Here is an 18,870-nt window from a genome sequence, read left to right on the forward strand (position 1 = left end):
TGATCCGCTGAGGGCGCTGCCGGAATGCGCCTGCTGCTGATAGTAGACCCACTTCGATTGTCATGAAAAGTCATGAAAATGAAAGAATAGTGACCCCTACATATATTGAGGGTGGTCAATTGATGGCACAAAAATTATCACGGGGTTAAATTGAGCAATTAATGAGGGTTGTCATTATAGCTGTTTTCGCTTTTTAGTGTAGTATTTTTGCAACTAGCCGATGAGGGCGCTGCCGGAATCCGCCTGCTGCTGATAGTAGACCCCCTGCGATTGTCATGAAAAGTCATGAAAATGAAAGAATAGTGACCCCTACATATATTGAGGGTAGTCAATTGATGGCACAAAAATTATCACGGGGTTAAATTGACTGATTAATTGGGGTTGTCAAATTACCTGTGTTCGCTCTGTAGTGTAAAATTTTTGCATTGCGATTTTATAAAATACCTGAAATCATATTCAATCCTCATCATTTTTCAGACCATCAGTAATATCCAAGCATAAAAAAGTAATGTGATGACTCACAAAATCTCCCCAAAATCAATAAAGCAGGTTAGTTTAGGGTTATTTTCCGAAGTTTAACCTCTCAGGTCGACGTACACTAATCTAACATTTTTAGTGATACGTCAATAACCCAGGAGTTTATTTTCCAATCTCCTACGAGCAAACAGACGAAGAATATCTAACATCAATACAAACTTCACTTGTCAATTGAGAAATTGAGCGTAAAGAATGAGGTACAGTTTGCGCCTTCTTTTAATTCCTTAAAATTAACAGACTAAAAAACTTCGCCAATTTTGTCTATTTCCCCTGTCCCTTCGTTCTCAAAAGCATCTCACTTCGCATGGTAACGTTTTTTGCTGTTAACAACATTTTCCGCATATTTCACATAATTTGCGGTCAGCCTTTGACCCAAACAGCCAACCTCCGCGACTACAGTGTTGAACTTTAGCGACGACGTTTTTTCGAGATACCTTCCTTTGCTTCCTTGGAATGCTCTATTGTCTGTGCAACCTACATGAATTCAATCCCCTATTCGAGGTAGACGTTGTTCATTTTTCAGCGATCTGTCAGAGATCTGTTGGCCAGCTTCAGCCCGGTCTGCAGACTCACCTGCTGCGGTGATTTCTGCTGCTGATTAACTCCTACTCCATCCAACCAAGATGCTGATCTACAGAGATATGCTTACAGGTATGAATAATTAAAAATATTTTTTCATTTTAAATAGAAATTTCCTTAGTTTGATGTCAAGACTGCGTCTATTTCTAAAGAAGTAATTTACGAGTAGTTGTAACTTACAGTAGTTGTAACATACATCGGCCGTATGCATTATTGTCAATGTAGCATGACTAATACTTAACCTACTAGTTGTACTGCGTATATAAATGGAGACATATTATTAGATGCAAGCAATTATTAAGGCCCTTTATGTTAGACCTTACAGACTTATACGTTTACATCGCCATGTTAAAGAGGATACCGGTGTATGTACCAGATGACACCATCCAGTATGAAACATTGCAATATGACACTCCTAAGAATAAAGTAAAGCCTAGGTTAGCCCTACAGTAGAAAACCTTCCATTTTCAGGCTAGGCTAGTACTGTAGTAGTACAAGGAAAGTTAGTAAATTTGGTCATGCTTTTCTGCCGACATCCTAGAAATTGGGGGGGGGAGGGAGAAATTGCAGAATTATGCCCTTGATATTCCTCTGGCTAATGTCATTTCCCCATAAGCTGGAGGCGTACACACATAGGCCATATGTCTAACTGAAGATGTCAATGGATACCCATTGTTTGGTGAAGTCACTTGGAGAAAAGTAGTCCATCTTGCATGGCCATTAGAGTCTTCAGTCATTTGTTCTGGATAAAAAACTTAACTTACCTGGACTAATATCATCAGTTTTGCCTGTAATATTTCTTCCTGTTTGTTAATGATTAAGGTTAAATGTCATAGAAATTTCAAACAAAGCCAAGTTATGACTCATAGTAAAAATTTATAATTATGAGCACGAATAATGTTTAACTTTGCCTGGAAATCAGTGAAAATAACAAACATCACTGTCCACTTATACATTTTTATTCTAAGTAGCGAAAGGAAGAAATATTTTATGTGTATTCTTCCATAATGTCATCATATATGAGAAGGAGAAAGTCGTTAGCAGTCGTGGTCGCACGCGTGGTACGTATATATGACATTTTTTGCGACGTTTTCATAGAAATGTTCACGGTTTGATTGCTCTTTTAATGGAATATCTTCTACGTTCCTCGCTTTTAACATTTTATCAGCTGTTTTCATCGTGTTTTACTCTTACTTTTGGATAATTTTACGGACTAGTTCTAACGTAACTGTGAATACCCACGGTGCGTCAGCCTAACAGCCCTCCACTGCTAGGCTATATAGTATAGCCTAGTCTCCTAGAACAGTGCACGGCAATTCATTTCCAGTACGGCAGTACCCAACGCATTGAATATCGATCTGTTATTGTTGGAGACCTAATCCAGCGACATACAATGGATCCAGCACCCGAAGAACTCACTGACACTATTATTCAGAGTCAATCAGCCACAGCGAATTGCTCGCCACAGTGTCAACTTCCAGATAATGAGCCGGAAAAAGATGTCGTCTGTGCGTTCTGTCAAATAGGATATCATCTCCAATGCGCTGGTGTAAGGAAACAGCCACCTAAATCGAAAGTATGGATCTGCCAACCATGCCGTAAACTACCAAAGCTCCTACAAGACACCATTGAAAGACTCAATAACGCTCTCGAGGAGATCGAAGAACTGAAAACTCAGAATCGACATGAAAGAAAAAAATACGATCTACAGGAAATACCTGAATCTCGCCAAGGATTTGAAGCGACATTGGAAGAAACATATTCAAGCATTGTTCAGAAACAACCACAGCAAGAGCAGAGGCATAATTTACTGATAGGAGATTCAATTTTAAGAGATTTCAACAATGGAACCTTCGAAAACACAACTGTGCGATGCATTCGCGGAGCGTCTGTTGAATCAATACGTATGGACATAACTGAAGAGATTGACCTCGAGAAAATCCAGAACCTGATTATTCATGTAGGGACGAATGATGTTTCGAGCGGGAGTGACGCTACAGAAATTCTTGAAAAATTTGAGGACATGATTACAACTCTTCAGGTAGCCACTCCAAAAACGGAAAACGGTCCCTTCATCACCGTGTCTGGGCCATGCCCGAGACTTGATGCCTATTCGCCTGAAATCGAGGAACTTGACAACAAACTGAACGAGCTGATGCTGAAACTAGACTGTCGATATATTGCAAACAGCTTATCATTCAAGTACGCAGATGGAAGAATAGACCGATCAATGTACTCTGACGACGTTCACTTGAATCGCAAAGGAGCTGAAAGACTTGCAGAGCGCCTCACAGCAATCCCCTCGATACACCGTCAAACTCTAGTCAACAAAGCCACTCCTGAAGATCAAATCCACAGCAATCCCCAACCATCGAAATACAGGAGCCCTCGTGTAAAGTATCCTCGCCGCAATCATGTAGGACCTGATCGCAATTCCCATCCACGCCTGAATGCCAGGAGTTACCAACCGCCCAACTTCCGTCGCCCAACAACTAGACATGAACCAATGATGCCCCCCATTCGCCAACGCCCACCATACCACTACCAGAACCATTACCGAGACAAAACCAGCTATAATGATCATGACCAACATCATACGCCATCAGCACGACGCGGTTGCTACAATTGTGGAGAGCATAACCACAACATTCGAACCTGCCGTCACCAACAACCGTTACAGTGCCGAGTTTGCTCGCGATATGGTCACAAGGAACGATATTGTTATTTTCGATAGGAACTTGGCCAAGATGATAGTGCCGTAAGTACTGTGAAACAAAAGTATGAGATGGAAATTATTGACTATTTGAAATACCACGGGTCCAATGATTTTATAACTTTGAACTCTCCCGCTTCTAACATTTTAAACGATGAATTTTGCATTTTACGTGGTAATTTTAATGTTCCTAAGTTATTTGATTTGAAAATTTTTAATTCTGATCATAATATACCCTTGCAGAACATATCTGCGTCGGGCGAAATAACTCAATCTGGCCGAAATTTGAATACATCCACTCCCCATTCCGAGAGAATCTATTCACCAAACCCCCATGAGAAAAAGACGCGAAGGTCCAGTATGCTCCAGATTGGATTTTTGAATATATGCCATCTACTTCCAAAAGTTGATCAGTTGCAGGCTCTCATGAACAATCAAGAAACAAAGATTAATGTGTTTGCCCTAAATGAAACATTTTTAACTGATTCAATCCAAGATTATGAATTAGCTATATCAGGCTATAATATTATAAGGAAAGACAGAAAAGGGAATGGAGGTGGCGTGGCTGCCTATATTGAACACGGAAGGCCGTTTCTTAGACATCCTGAGTATGAACTTGACGTAATTGAAGCAATTTGGATTGAACTTATATTACCCCATATTAGAAATGTTCTGCTATGCATCATGTATCGCCCACCAGATTCCAATACGCAATGGTATGAATGTTTCCACGATATGCTTCTAGCACATTTTAAAGATTTTAGTGATATTATAATTGTCGGTGATTTTAATATTAACCTCTTAGATAAAAAGGTGAATAGGAGATGGCAGCTTGAACTTCGAATATTTAATTTGACTCAAATGGTAACAGTAGCTACGCGGCAAACTGAGAGTACAAAGACTCTAATTGATCATGTTTATACCACAAATGAAAATCGATTGATGAACACAATCGTGCCCCAAATACGTCTGAGTGATCATTTCCCTATTTTCTTCACTTGGCGACTGAACAATAAAGTAATATGAAATAAATCACATCGAAGCTTTAAGTATAGAGCCATAGATCGAATTGATACTGCTGCTTTCAAATCAGATTTGAGAAACATGTTACCAATAGGACCCCTCCCCCATGAATGTGATGTTGATAAATCTCTGTCATGCTGGCATGAGAACTTCATTAATGTTTTGAATTTACATGCTCCCAAGAAAGCAAAAAGGGTCAAACGTGAGAAACAACCGAGGTGGTTCAATAAAGATATTAACAATGCAATTAAAATGAGGGACCGAACAAAGATCAAGGATCCTACTGCGTATCGATTTTGGCGCAATAAAGTGACTTGTATGATACGTGCAGCCAAACAAAACTATTTCAAAGAAGCTATAGCTTCCAACAAAGGCGATTCCAAAGCCATCTGGAAAGTTCTGAGAGATGCGCAATCGAACAACACTGGAATGGTTATTAACCACAGTCCCAATATTTTAAAAGTGGATGGAAAAATAATAACAGACACGCGCGATATCGTGGAAACCTTCAATAAATATTTTATTGAAGTGAGTCAAACTTACCTGGTTAACAACCAGCACAACAACTGTGATACTTTCCCTGAGGTTAGGAAGCATGTAAACGCCAAATTACCACAAGGGGAGACATTTAATATCCCAAGAGTAACTGAACAGTATGTTCTGAAGTATCTGCAGTCGCTTGACCCTAACAAAGCGACCGGTCTCGATGAAATAAGTGCGCATGTATTAAAGATAAGTGCAATTGAAATCACTCCCAGTATTACACGAATAATAAATCAAAGCATTGATACTGATGTATTTCCATGTAACTGGAAGGAAGCTAAGGTTATCCCGAGTTTTAAAAAGGAATCCCGCCATGATATATCGAACTACAGACCGATTGCAATTTTACCAATTCTCTCAAAAATAATTGAAAAACATGTCCACCTAGCCCTCAGTAAGCATTTGAATAAGTTTGACCTTTTACGTAATGCACAGTCGGGTTTCAGGGAAAAGCATTCATGCGAAACGGCGCTATTGAAGGTTGTGGATCAGTGGATGGAATCTATTGATAAGGGGTATATTTTGAGAACTGTTTTCTTAGACCTCAGTAAGGCATTCGATTTGGTAAACCACGAGATTATGGTAACGAAACTACGTATTTATGGTGTATCGAGTAAAGCGATTAATTGGTTCAAATCCTATTTAGTTAATAGAAGTCAATGCACATACTTAAATGGTGTTTTATCGAGTTCAAGACGAATTGCATGTGGTGTACCCCAGGGAAGCATTCTTGGTCCACTTCTGTTCTTAATTTATATTAATGATATGGATCTCACTTTGGAATATTGTTCAGCGGATATGTATGCTGACGACACAACATTTTATGCCAGTGATACATCTACCATTAACTTGAATAATAAATTGCAAAGAGACATGGAAAAAGTTAGTTCCTGGTGTGACCGAAATAAAATGGCAATCAACACCACTAAAACGAAGGTATTATTGATGGGATCTAGTCAGAGACTGGCTTCATTACCTGACAATGCAAATACTCTTTCTGTGACACTCGGGGGCAAAATTCTCAAGACTGTCAAATATGAAGAACTATTAGGTGTAAAAATTGATAACAATTTATCCTGGCATATTCAGGTTGACAACGTTTGTAAAACAGTCTCATATCGCCTTGCCTTACTGAGACACATACAACCATATATTGATTTGAATACGAAAATTATCTTCTATAATGGGTATGTACGACCCAATCTAGATTATTGTAGTATAGTCTGGGTACGTGTGGAGCAAATGATTTACAAAAGTTGTTACATATGCAAAAAGCAGCAGTGCGTATTATTACGAACTCGGGAAGATATGAAAGCTCGACAGAATTATTTAAAATGCTAAAGTGGCACCCTGTCGATACGCAAATACGTATACGACGATTGATCATGATGTACAAGACCATGAATGGCCTCTCCCCAAATTATCTAACCCAGTTATTCAACTTTACACACGAAATTCATAATCACAATTTGAGATCCACGACCCAAAGTAACTTATACCTGAAAGATGGTAAAACGGAATATCACAAGCGTAGATTTTGCTTCATAGCTGCCAAAGAATGGAATAGTTTGCCAGCTGAATGCAAGCATGCCAAATCTTTACCTATTTTTAAACGTTTATTTAATGAATTTTTCAAGTCTTAATCATCTCATTACGCTTTTATGTTCTATACCCATTTTTACAGTTTTGTGATTTACTGTTGTATGTTTAATAGTCTTACTCTCTGTTTGTTTTATAATATTATTTTTCTTATATTGACTGTATTTTAGGGCCTCGGGGAAGATTAGCGTTGGCTAACCGAGTCACCCTTTTAAAGGTTAATAATAATAATAATAATAATAATAATATTGTGATATTTCAACTATCTTGATGTGTTTAAGTATGAAATATTGTTACCAGGCCTCGACAATTTTTTTTTAAAACTACTCACCAACTGTCGACCGAGTCTAAAATTCTACTCGCCAAAATGTTAAATTTACTCGCCATTTTTTCTCGCAAAGTGTTTGTGTGATATACGCCTAGGTAGTATGGCCTAACTTAGGATATCGCGGTTTAGTGTGACTTTTAGTTGTTAACAGCAAAAACGATCTATTTAAATTGTGCTTCGTCAAAAGTGTTTAAAACATGATATTCATGCGTTACCCTTGTTTGAGTTGTCGTCACGCATTTATTTAAGTTTGTAGTTTTCCAGTTTGGTTCCACCTATCGTGCATCATTTAGTCGATTAGTATCACATTAGTTTCGAGCTGGTGAACAGAGCTGTTCCTTAGGACCTACTTGTAACAGTGCAGTTGATAATTCTACTGTGATGTGTAACATTAGGCAATAGGCCTTTGTTGATTGGCTCACAAGTTTATAGTAAGCCTATCATATAAAGGCAGTGAGCGAATGAGCCACGCGCTAAAAATGTCGAGCGCAATGCATTTTTTGCTCACAAGTTGCAAATTCTAGTCGCCATTGGCGAGTTGGCGACCGTATTTGTCGAGGCCTGATTGTTACTATTCTTGCCCGAGCAACTATGTATGTTTTCCTTTATATATGAACACTGTATGTCCTAACCATCTTTCCTGCATTGTGTGCTTCACACTTTCAATGCAACAAACCCAGACCTTCATACTCTTGGGCAGGTCATCAGTGGAACATCCCAGTGCTGAATTAAGTGGAACGATGCCCAGAAAAGTTGAACAGAAAGTTACCACGCTTGAAAGAATTAATCATGTGATTGGTCCATAATTACACAATACAAATCACCATTTAACAAGATTTTCAGGAGTTTATTGATGTAGTTTCTACAGACTTTTCTGGCTAATCTATAATAGCAGGGAACACCTGGAGCACTAGTGCACAGCAATGAAAGAACATGACAGATAGATAGTACCCTATAAATGTTATAACTTTTTAAAAATGCTTTGGTATGCAAAATATACTTGAAATTATACCCAATTGCTTAATTATAGCAATTGTATGCAAATATATCCCACAAAATTCCTGATTAATTCGTTCAATGGGGCATTGCTCTGTTAGGCTTAAAAGTATGTTGAGTTGTACACTTGTGAGTTACAAAACTTGTTCATAAATCACTAAATAACAATAACTGGGGGAAAGCATTTCATTTGATGCTTTTGCAAAAAGCAATGTTAGGATATGAGTGATACATATTACAATATACTGCCTTGCAGAGTTAATCAATTCATGGTTAAATGAACAGTTGTTTACAGTCTTAGGCTTACTTAATTACATGACCTGCATAGCCTATACATAGTAACATTAGGCTTATGTAGGTCCTTATGATAGGTTAAATGAATAATGAACGGGTACCCAGGCAACCGACCGTAATTAGCAGACAGGTACCCAAGTGCAAATCTTTGGACATTGTGTTGTGGAAGAAAAAATTCAATGGAAATATGAAATAATAGTATTGATTTTTTTTCAGGTATATCTTTTCTCCATATATCATAGGCCCAAAGTAATTCAAACTGATCCCTGCTGATGGTTGCATTTGTCGTTTGTTCCTGTCAATTCTATCATAGTTCTCATCCTTTTTTCTTGGCAGATGAGGTGCTGTTCGACGACGCCTATCCTATAAAGCTAGTTGATGACTTGTACTACAGGGTCACTGGAAAGGTAAGTTTGTGCATTACCTCTGTATAATGCAACTAGAAACATTTGTAATCACTAATTGTTCAGGAATTGTATGAAATAACTGTTAAATCTAGCCAATTAACCTCGTACTAGTTTTTGGTTTCGATGATGATCGAAACCTTTGCATTCATGATGGTGTATGTGGTATTGTATGTGTTAGCGTGTGTGCGTTTGTGATGCCCAGCTTGTAAACATGATGGGAAGGTCGGAACAATTTCATATTTGGCATGTAGAAGAAACCACATTGAGGACAAGAAGCCTATTGTTTTTGGTGGAGGTCAAAGGTAATTTTGGGTCACCAGGGGTCAAATTGATATAAACTTGTAAATAGGCTATCAAGAAGGGAAGGTCAGACCAATGTCATATTTGGTGTGTAGAAGTACCACAAAGGTGAGCCAAAAATTAAGCAACTTGAACATGACCCTGATACCACACAGTGTTCCACACTATAAAGCCAACCGCACAGTACCTGTGATTAATAGCAAGAGTGTCAGTTTAGTAGAGAGTGGCTGGTGTATTGTCAAGCTGGCTATGTTATCGTGTTATGGAAGAATCAGCTTAAAATGAAGTAGCAGATTGAAGCTAGTAAACTTGTTGGAAAGAGGCGGTTGGGTGTGTTGAAGGAGGGGAGGGGGTGGGGGCAGAGCTGAGCTGTTACATGGTCATAGCAACCTCTTCTCAATTAATGTCAAGTAAGCTACCAATGGTTCATTTAGCTACAATTCAAGCCAACTGTGTTGTGTTTTAATTTTTTTAATAGCTCACCTCTGAATCGACAGACGTTAACGAGTCTGTCATCGCAGGCAACGCATCTGCCGAAGGAGGCTGGGAGGCCTTTGAAGCTAATGTGAGGAAAGGTGTCAACATAGTTCTAGCCTACCATCTGAAAGAAATTGAAGGTCTGGACAGGAAGGAGTATATAACCTTATTCAAACAATATGCTAGAAGGTAAGTCTTTAAAATGGAACCATCTGCATCTACAATTTAAAAGCGTGTGGTTGTATAAGTTTCATTCTTAAATTTTGTAAATGTCCAACTCACAAATTGACCAGCTTTACTACCAAAGTAAAAGCTAGATGATGCAGTACTGGACTCAACAAAAGCCAATGGCACAAGTAGCTTTTGCAAACAAAGAGTATGTATGCCTGTCCTGATTTCTGCATTTGTTTAGATTGAGGCAAGTACTATTCGAGAAAAAGTGTGGTTGATAAATAGATTAATTGTTTGATTTTTTCCAGGAAACTAATGTTCAGGCTTTGAAAACTTTATAGTTTCTTTGACCTTGTTGTGGTATTAGTGTTACAAATTATGCAATTATCTATGCCCATGCTGTGGGTTAGGCCTTGGTTTGTCTCGTTCGTTAAATAGTGCCGTAGATGTCCAAGCGAAACATTGATGGTTGGTTTGAATATGAACAGGCCTTCTGGTGGTTGTGAATTTGTCGTTACAAACGAAAAAGATTCTGTGATGGTAAGCTAATACTTGCACAGCAAAAGAAACTCTTATTACGAGAGAAACCTACTTTTGGAAATTCATTCCACCACATCCTCAGATGCACCACAAACACTGACATTTTCCTTGAGAGCTTTATGATCTGTGATAAATGCAGCAATAAAGCTAAATGTTTTTTGGCGCCTTTTGCTTCTCGCTCAGGCTTATAAGGCACTACAAGAAAAACCTTCCCGACAAAGTTGCCGAATTGGAAGATAAGATCCGAATGCTTTTGGAAGAGGTGGAGAAGCTATTGAAGGCTGAGGAGTTCCAGTTTTTCCAGGCCGTTTCAGATATAGGGGAAGGAATGGTTGCCCTTCTTGGATATGAGGAGGATGGTATGACGCCTTACATGATCTTTTACAAACATGGCTTGCGAGAAGAGAAATTGGTAAATAGTGTGTTCAAATTATTCTGATTCAGTGGCGTACCAAGGGGGGGGGGGGGGCGGTCTGCCTGTCTGCCTCAGGTACCAGTTAATGGGTGTGCCATGGCCCAAATAAGAGGGGCAGCTTATCAGGGTACCGTTATGGATAAAGGGGTGGGGGGTAGCCACTTGGAAAAGGGGCCCCTGATTCTCATTATTTACTAATGCTTTGCCCAAAAAACTACAGGTAAATGTTTCGTTATTTTGGCCAAAATGTAGCTGTATATAAGAATAGTCTATTGGTCGTATTTTGAATGAACCATAGGAAAAATTAAGAAACATTCACTGAAGAATGAGAATTCCGAACCATATCATCATTTCAAAGCTCTGCCAGAGATAGTACCATTTTTAAAACCCCCTTTCATAATCAAACAATTCTCAAAGGAGAGGGGGACACTCCTTCCCTGAGGATGGTATCCCTTGCATGGGTTGACAAGGGAAGGATTTCCCCCGGTGCCAATTATTCTGATTTTTAAGGATGGACAAGGAAGCAGGATGAAGTTATCTCATGGCTCATACCAAACAGTCTCTTACCAATAATCTTTTGTATTGGCCTTGTATTCTGCTGTAGTTGGACTGCACTGGTAATTGCCTGATTCACGGTAGCCTCATAACTCAAGAGGACTGCAAACCATGATGGTCAAGACCCTGGGTTCTGCCATGAGTCAAAACCCACCAGATGACCACCACCCATATTAGTCACAACCCACCATATTACCCCCCCCCCCCCCACCCATCAGAATCTATGCTCCAAATGCATGACATAAGTTTGGAGTGTGGACTCGATGTTAAAACAAGCAACATAATCGATCTCAATCGGCAAGCTTTGAATACTGGAGAAGAGGTTTTGCCTGGAAAAATGTTGCGACCCACCCAAAAAATTTCCACCAACCAACTTTTGAGCAGAGTCCAATATTTTGCTGACTGTCATCTTAAATGATGTGACATAAAGCTATTAGTAGAGTCTGTCAAAGCTATAAATAAAATGTGGGTGTACCGTGGGACAGTACACTGGTCCATTGATACGTCTATTTAGAGGCCATATTTCAGGAGACCCAACATGAGGCCCTCCTTATTTCAGGGACAGGTGGTCTGATGGACGACCGAGGATATTCTGTTGAAATTTGCCCTGATGTGTACCCTCTGGGTGAGGTCAGATTGTTGCTATGCAAACAGCTGTCCCTTAAGAGGAGAAAAAAGTAACCTATTCTTGTAAATTTTGCCATAACTTTTAATCATGGCATGATCACAAAGTGTATTATGTCAGCAGACATTTTGAGGTATAATTCATTTTGTAGAATGTTGAATACCTCTTGTCATAACATTTACAAGGTAGTTAAAGTAGAAATGGAAACTATTGGTAACTTCCTGGATCTTATGTTTTTTCTTTTTTCTTTTACACAGTGACGACCGTCAGCCATAGAATGTGTGCTAGCAGGATGAACAGAATTTCAGCAGAATCAACTTTACAGAAAAATAACCCTTGAGGAAATCATCCTCATATGCCAATCAATAAACTTGTGCTCTTGCATATGGAGCACAGTGAACTAGACTTTACCGAAATGTTTTGAAAATAACCTAAAGGATCCTATTGAATCTCGTCGCCCCAGACTTAAGTGATGACAAAGGAAGAGGTCGCTGCATATTTTTCTTTTTTCGTTTCATGCAATTCCTGCAAAAGCCTTTAGGACCAGTTTGATTGGTGATACTATTTCATGTTCAGTGGTTCTTAGAAAGGAAGTAGGTGATCAATAAGAAAATAGAAACCTGTTTGTGTTTATTCAGATATATGTCTGCCATGCATGTTTCCAGGAGGGCTTGGAATATTCATTTAAAATTCAAATAGTCAAGCTTCGTGAGTCAGGTATATATAAGTTTTAATGAGAGATATTTATGGCCAAAAGTTGCCTCTTCTTTGGGCAATTTTAAATGTGCCACGAAACTTAGTGAGGGTATATTTTTCTTGCGTCGAGAGAGTGGTCACCACGGCCTACGGTCAGTCCTCGTCGGTTACTACAGAAGGTTGTCAAGTTGATGATTCATTCTAAAAAAGAGTAAAGGAAGCTTCTTGCAAATGAAATAAATAAACAAACAGAAAACTGAGAAATGTGTCATGCTGTCATAACGTAAATGTGTGTATGATATTTTCTTGCAACTTCTACTGTTGGGACTTGTTATTAAGTTGTCATACTTAATGAGATGCATGACAGTAAATAATTGAGAAAGTTGTATCTATCCTTGATAACAGCAAGTGAGATATTAAATAAGTCCAGGACATCAGGTTGGGAAGGGAGTTGATAGTCAATTCCATTTGTAAGTAAAAAGCTCAGTACACATACTGCTTTGGGACCTGCTTCACCATTATCGCAAACAAATCTGCTAGACAGTCAAATAATGGTCACACATATTCAGGATGGAACAAACAATTGACTGCCACCCTCTGAGCATTTCTTCTTCTCTCAAATATTTAACTGAACCCTCCTCTTGTTTGCGCTGATGGATGCAAGATGAATTGGGTGGGGGGGGGGGAAGTCTGCTGTAGCATATGGATTGTCAGGTACCGTCAAACCTACCCTGTGCCCTTTTCGACAATCTGAAATTTATTACTAGAAGCTAATATGAGGTGTCACTGATTTGCTTTCAGAAGGAGTGTAGGTGCAAAGAAAAGTATTTTTCTAATTGTAGGTGAAATCTCTCATTTATTTCCAATGCATGATAACATGTGTGATAATTATTGTAATGATGCTACATTTGGAACTGATATACATAACACTGATTTAGAGCTGAAAATTCCAAAAATGTATGAAATATTGAAAGCCAATAATATTTTAACCTGATTTAAAAAAAATAGCATCATCTATTACGATGCTTGGCAGTTACAACAAAATGCTACGACACAAGATACTATGTTCATTTGCTGCTAACCTTTGCTTAGAAATACAGTAACACCTACATTACCCATAATTTGAATGGTATGTTCCATGAACAAACCACCTTTCCTATGCATACGTCCTTCACAAACAAGAACATTTCCTAATTTCCAAGAACTGTTTGGCGAGCAAAGATAATAGATATGAATATTGATAACTAGGTGAAGCAACAAAAACTTATATTTGTATAATTTTTAAAATCCAGAAAAGCTCTGGTCCCGACATGGTTTGAATAGTCCAGGTTTCACTTTCAAGTTATTCTGGAGTGATTATCAGGACATACAAATACAAAAGAGATACCCTGCTTTACAGAAATAAACCCTACATGTTAGCAGACCGCAATTATCTGTCCTGGTTATTGCGACGGCATGTTTTGCAAAAAGAAGTTCAGGGGATTCTTTGGTATGTAATTAATTGCACAACAAACTTCACTCAAACCTACCAAAGATTACCTCGATGACCATGAAGGTACTTGTGTCATCGGTGCTGGTCAGAATATGCACCAAACTTCCCAATAACAAATGACGGTATCCTCAAAAATAATTTTCAAATGTTGTGGAATGTTGAGAAAAAATCTCCAGATTGTCTTTCTATACCACAGAATTTTGTTTCCAGATTTTACCGCTTAACTTCATTGACGCATCAATCTAGCACATAGACCAATAGGACGGATGGCTCGAAGAACAATAGTCACAGACAAAACAAGACATTTATAGCCCCACCCCCCAAATTTCCAAAAATTTGTTAAGTGCAAATAACGTTGGATTTCATCCATTCATTGCTAGTATGAATGAGTAAGAACATTTTCTTGAGTTACTCTGATTTGTGAAAACAATCGTTAGCTTAAAACTACTATTTAGGCCTAGACTAAGAAGCCAACAATCCTTGCCTTAAAGGCCTGCGCATTCATGACATTCATGAACATCTTGAAAATTAGAGTAGCGATAAAAACATATCTACACTACATTTTGCTTCTCTTTCTGTTGGCCTGTAAACATATCAAAACTACAATTCTGCCTTAAAACCATCCATTAAATTTGCTGAAAACTTATTAACAGGAAAACAGTGTTTGTACAACATGCTTGACCTGCCAACACCCCACTTCCCCCTCCCCCCCCCCCTAAAAAAAGGTGTAACCTGAATCATTAAAAAAAACCTGGAGCCTGAAAGCTGTTCAAACAAATGTTTCAAGTCAAATTATAAAATTCATTTATTATATGAAAGAAATATCCACAACTCCACTGAAATCTGCTTTGCTCTGTTTTATCGGTGGAAGTTTGCAATGTATGTATGATTTATCGTTCCCAACATGAAACGGTACATGGGGCCGAGAGTCTCGCGTCAAGATCGTAAGAATTGGCATGAACAACAACACTCATCGTGAATCAGATACTCTTCAAAAACATTAATTTATTCAGTTAGAACCTGAGATTAATCAATTGTTTCCAATTATCCTAACAAATCATGCCTTTAAATCAGTTCCATGATTAAAAGATTAAATTACTATAACTTTTGATTCCTGACACACTGGGTGATCAGCTTTTCAAGGGTGTATATGACATCAGTAATCTAAATGAAAAGAATCCAAAACACAATGTTGAAACGAACCATTTCATCTTGGTCACACCATCTAGTCCTTTGGCACTGCAAGAAAAAATATTGAAAAAGTTACATAAATCCTCTGGTGCTGCAGGTTTTTACATCAAAGGTTTTACCATGTGTGACTACTGTGTAAAGTCTTTAGCATTAGGTAACGGTAAAAGTTTCAAAATAACCGTGTGGAGTAATAATGAAATCAATATCAGATGATCATTTCCATTCCGCTCAAATAGATCACCAACTCCCAGTTTTTCCCAGCGATGTTTGAGGGTTATCATGTGACTCTCGTTAATTCTGTTTACCAGTGTGTGTTGCAGGTAAAAAAAAAAAAAAAAAAATAGAAATTAAATCTTCAATCATCACTTTGTGATGCATGCACTGAAAAATTTCATCCACCTCACCAGCCTGGGCAACACACACACAGCTGAAGGGAAATTCCTTGGCTAATTGAACAAGAAATGTCCATATCACATGCATTAAACATTTTGACCTGCTGTGCCTTAGACAATATGCAGCTTTCCAAACTATTAGAAGAGGGCAACAACCTTTGATGAAGACCTTTGTTTAGATGCTGATCAGAGATAAGGCTTGGTAGCAAACACCCAAGAAACCAAATTGAATATTTGTTTCCTAATTTTGTCATGTGATCAAAATAACATGATAACACTAATCTCTGCAGACTCACCTGCTGACAGATAGAGAATACACTGCTTCTCCCACATGAGTAACGACAGCAAAGTACCAACTATAAAATGAATTTGTAAAAAAAGAAAAGAAATGGATATAAATACATATATATGTATATATATATAGATATATATTATATTAATATATATATATTACATTTAACACTTCTTTTAAATCTCAGGCTTTCCTAAACACTTTCAAAGGGATATTTTGGAGGCCAAAGTTGATTGTTTAACCAAAATGCTGGAAATTTCCTGCATCTTTAGGTCAAATCCACATCCCCATCGCATTTTCAATGGCGTAGATCGAATTGTACAAATTTTGTGCTATTTTTTCGTCGAGGGATACTGTGGTGGTAAATAATATGAAAATTATAATGAAGAGAAAAATATTTCAAACTGTTGGTTGAAAAGTGTAAAAAAAAGAAGGAAGGTGGGGTTTTCAACTAACACTATGGAATATCTTTCTCTCTAAGATTAGTGTTATATTTTTGGCCACTGGAGTATTCCTTTAGTATCTTCCATGTCAATTCACAAGCGCACACACAATACTTACATCCATTTGATGATAACTGGTTGATCAACAGCAAAGTACCTTGCCAGCGTTCCTAGAGGTCCCATGTATGTGTATGGCACAGAATCTGGACAGTAATAACACAGCTGGATGTACAAATGGGAAAAATATAGATCAGGTCCTGAAAACATAAATCTCTGCAATGATAATAGCGACTGTATACAGTACTTGGGCGAAAATTGAGAACTTGGATAAGTTATTATGTAACCCAGACTGCCCAGCAGGTTTTTAGTATAAGTATAACAGCTGCATGAGTACAGGTAGAATTCCCTTTGGGATGAGTATGGGTACAAGGCTCTAGGCAAGAGTCTTAGTACTAAATCTTGCATTAGTATCCCTGGTGCATTTTCTGAATAAGAGTAAAAACCCAAAAGAGCAAAACTTGCAAGTAGAGGTGAAACAAGTATGAGTCGATCTTACTGTTCCAACTCGTTTGGTTTCCGCTTTTCCTGCTTTTTCATCACAATACATAACTTTTCCTGCTTTTCATTTGTTTTATTAGATGTGATTTTAAAATGAAGCTAATTTGCTCAGAATCTTTGTTATGAAAGTGCTTTAACACAGATCATACACCACACAAGAAATCTGAGATGTCTGGAATTTGTTAACAAAGTTCTAACATTTGCATGCAAATCCCCTTGCAAATATTGCAGCCTATAGCCACTATAGGGGACAAACTAAAACGAATGACAGCGAATGACCGAATGACAATTGACTTTGTACAGGGTCAATTATCATTTGCGAATGACAGCGAATGACAGCGAATGACAACGAATGACAACAACTTGGACAACGAATGACAACGAAGGACAGTGTTGAAAAGTGCTAGAATGATAAACGGAGTGGAGTAAATGCGGTTATTGGTTTTCTGCGCAACAATGATTTTAGGAAAATCGCATCACATGTTTGCAGGGTTTTGGTGTAATTTACGGATAGAAACCACAGGGAAAGTTTTTGTGTGAGATTGCGCTTGAGTGCTATGCTTTTTACCTCTGTAGATTTATACAGAAAGATAACTGAAGCCATTTCAAGATTATGGTATGGTTAGTTTCTAACAATTAATATCGGAAAAGTGACGTTAAATTTACTTTAAAATCAGACAATTTAAAATCAGACTTACAATTTAGCTTACTATAAGGTGCGTTTTTATCTTGTCCGTACTTTACTAGATGTAGATACCCACGAAGTATGAACTGTGATATCCGGTTGAAGCAAATGTCTGTGCTGTCATTACTGTCATTCGTTTTAGTCAACGCAATTTTTTAGTGTGTACAACATATTGTCATTCGTTATGTGTAACGCAATTGTCATTCGTTTTAGTAACACCCCACTATAGGCTTCTCTGTACTCAATAATATGAACTAAATATGTGCCCATATCAATTAAATTAGCCAACTTTGAGTTTACTTATATGCTACAGCCTATGGGTAGGGCCAAGCCTAAAGTTAGTTGTATAAAGTATTTCTACTACGAAGTTGGTAATATTCTCGAGTAATTAAAGAATACCTGCATTTCTCTAACTTTTTCTTTTTTATGGAGTTGCAGTGATGAAAAGTTACATAATTTACAAACCTAGCTCTCTTTTGGAATCCAGGTTAATGATTAATACTAGTTGGAGTGACTGTGGTATAAACTAGCCTATTTCTTATTTCACATTTCGACTCTACCAGAACACAGGGATTTCTGAAAGGCGGGCTATTCTATAATTGCACAAATATTCAACTGACATGGTAGCATACTAAGGCCTTACCTCACAAAGGTAAACCTCACATTGGCAACTTTACTTTGGCCTAAGTTACAGTGAGGCCTAACGTAACACAGACTGACACAGGTTTTCAAAACTTACTGCAGTGAGACCCAGGCCCACTGTTACAACTAACACGACTACAGGATGTGGAAGTTGAAAATAACTTGACTTGGAGTCATTTGGACGGTGAGAGTCTTTACCCATCTTCAGTATGTCCTGCTCCTCACAACTTACTTGGGTAATTTTGTTCCCTGATAAATAGTACTTTAGGCTAGCCTGTTATCTGTCACGGGAACTTTGATGAGGATACTGTTATCAAGGTAGCATACTATAAAATAACTAACCCTATCGATGTGTAATGCTCCAGTTGATTACGTGC

At 38.1% G+C, this 18,870-nt stretch overlaps 3 protein-coding genes across 5 annotated transcripts in view; 2 read left to right on the forward strand and 1 right to left on the reverse strand.

Annotated features, from left to right (window-relative positions):
• Nucleotides 1-18,819, reverse strand: part of LOC139975245 (transmembrane protein 254-like) — a 47,240-nt gene extending 28,421 nt beyond the window's left edge. The window contains exons 1-4 of one of the 2 annotated variants that reach the window (XM_071982990.1): nucleotides 18,591-18,815; nucleotides 16,727-16,830; nucleotides 16,170-16,229; nucleotides 12,601-15,529 (exon numbers count right to left, since the gene is read on the reverse strand). In XM_071982990.1, coding sequence (XP_071839091.1) covers nucleotides 15,421-15,529; nucleotides 16,170-16,229; nucleotides 16,727-16,830; nucleotides 18,591-18,695 — 378 coding nt within the window. In that variant the 5' untranslated portion in view covers nucleotides 18,696-18,815 and the 3' untranslated portion in view covers nucleotides 12,601-15,420. Of the gene's footprint in view, nucleotides 1-12,600; nucleotides 15,530-16,169; nucleotides 16,230-16,726; nucleotides 16,831-18,590 lie in introns of those variants that run through there. The other variant, XM_071982991.1, reaches the window with a different exon arrangement.
• On the forward strand, nucleotides 1,029-13,062 carry LOC139975244 (translationally-controlled tumor protein homolog). 2 transcript variants are annotated; one of them, XM_071982989.1, is made up of 5 exons: nucleotides 1,029-1,188; nucleotides 8,949-9,019; nucleotides 9,798-9,985; nucleotides 10,691-10,919; nucleotides 12,360-13,062. In XM_071982989.1, exons 1-5 carry the CDS (start codon nucleotides 1,161-1,163, stop codon nucleotides 12,360-12,362), a joined length of 519 nt encoding a protein of 172 aa, XP_071839090.1. In that variant the 5' UTR covers nucleotides 1,029-1,160; the 3' UTR covers nucleotides 12,363-13,062. The 2 variants fall into 2 exon arrangements, with proteins under 2 accessions (XP_071839090.1, XP_071839089.1); XM_071982988.1 differs by having other exon boundaries at nucleotides 1,030-1,188; nucleotides 10,691-10,866.
• LOC139975331 (uncharacterized) lies at nucleotides 1,711-8,800 on the forward strand. Its single transcript, XM_071983186.1, has 2 exons — nucleotides 1,711-3,874; nucleotides 7,165-8,800. Exon 1 carries the CDS (start codon nucleotides 2,510-2,512, stop codon nucleotides 3,848-3,850), a length of 1,341 nt encoding a protein of 446 aa, XP_071839287.1. The 5' UTR covers nucleotides 1,711-2,509; the 3' UTR covers nucleotides 3,851-3,874; nucleotides 7,165-8,800.
• Nucleotides 18,820-18,870: the final 51 nt, after the last annotated feature.

Source organism: Apostichopus japonicus, chromosome 10 (genome assembly GCF_037975245.1).
Source record: "Apostichopus japonicus isolate 1M-3 chromosome 10, ASM3797524v1, whole genome shotgun sequence".
NCBI lineage: Eukaryota > Metazoa > Echinodermata > Holothuroidea > Aspidochirotida > Stichopodidae > Apostichopus > Apostichopus japonicus.

Bases quoted from the DNA above. Each gene is read 5' to 3' on its own strand.
- LOC139975244 (XM_071982988.1), top strand. From the start codon at position 1,161: ATGCTGATCTACAGAGATATGCTTACAG. The intron at 9,020-9,797 runs GTAAGTTTGTGC...TTTTTTTAATAG, and splicing joins ACTACAGGGTCACTGGAAAG to CTCACCTCTGAATCGACAGA. The intron at 10,867-12,359 runs GTATGACGCCTT...TCTTTTACACAG, and splicing joins TCTTGGATATGAGGAGGATG to TGACGACCGTCAGCCATAGA.
- LOC139975331 (XM_071983186.1), top strand. From the start codon at position 2,510: ATGGATCCAGCACCCGAAGAACTCACTGACACTATTATTCAGAGTCAA.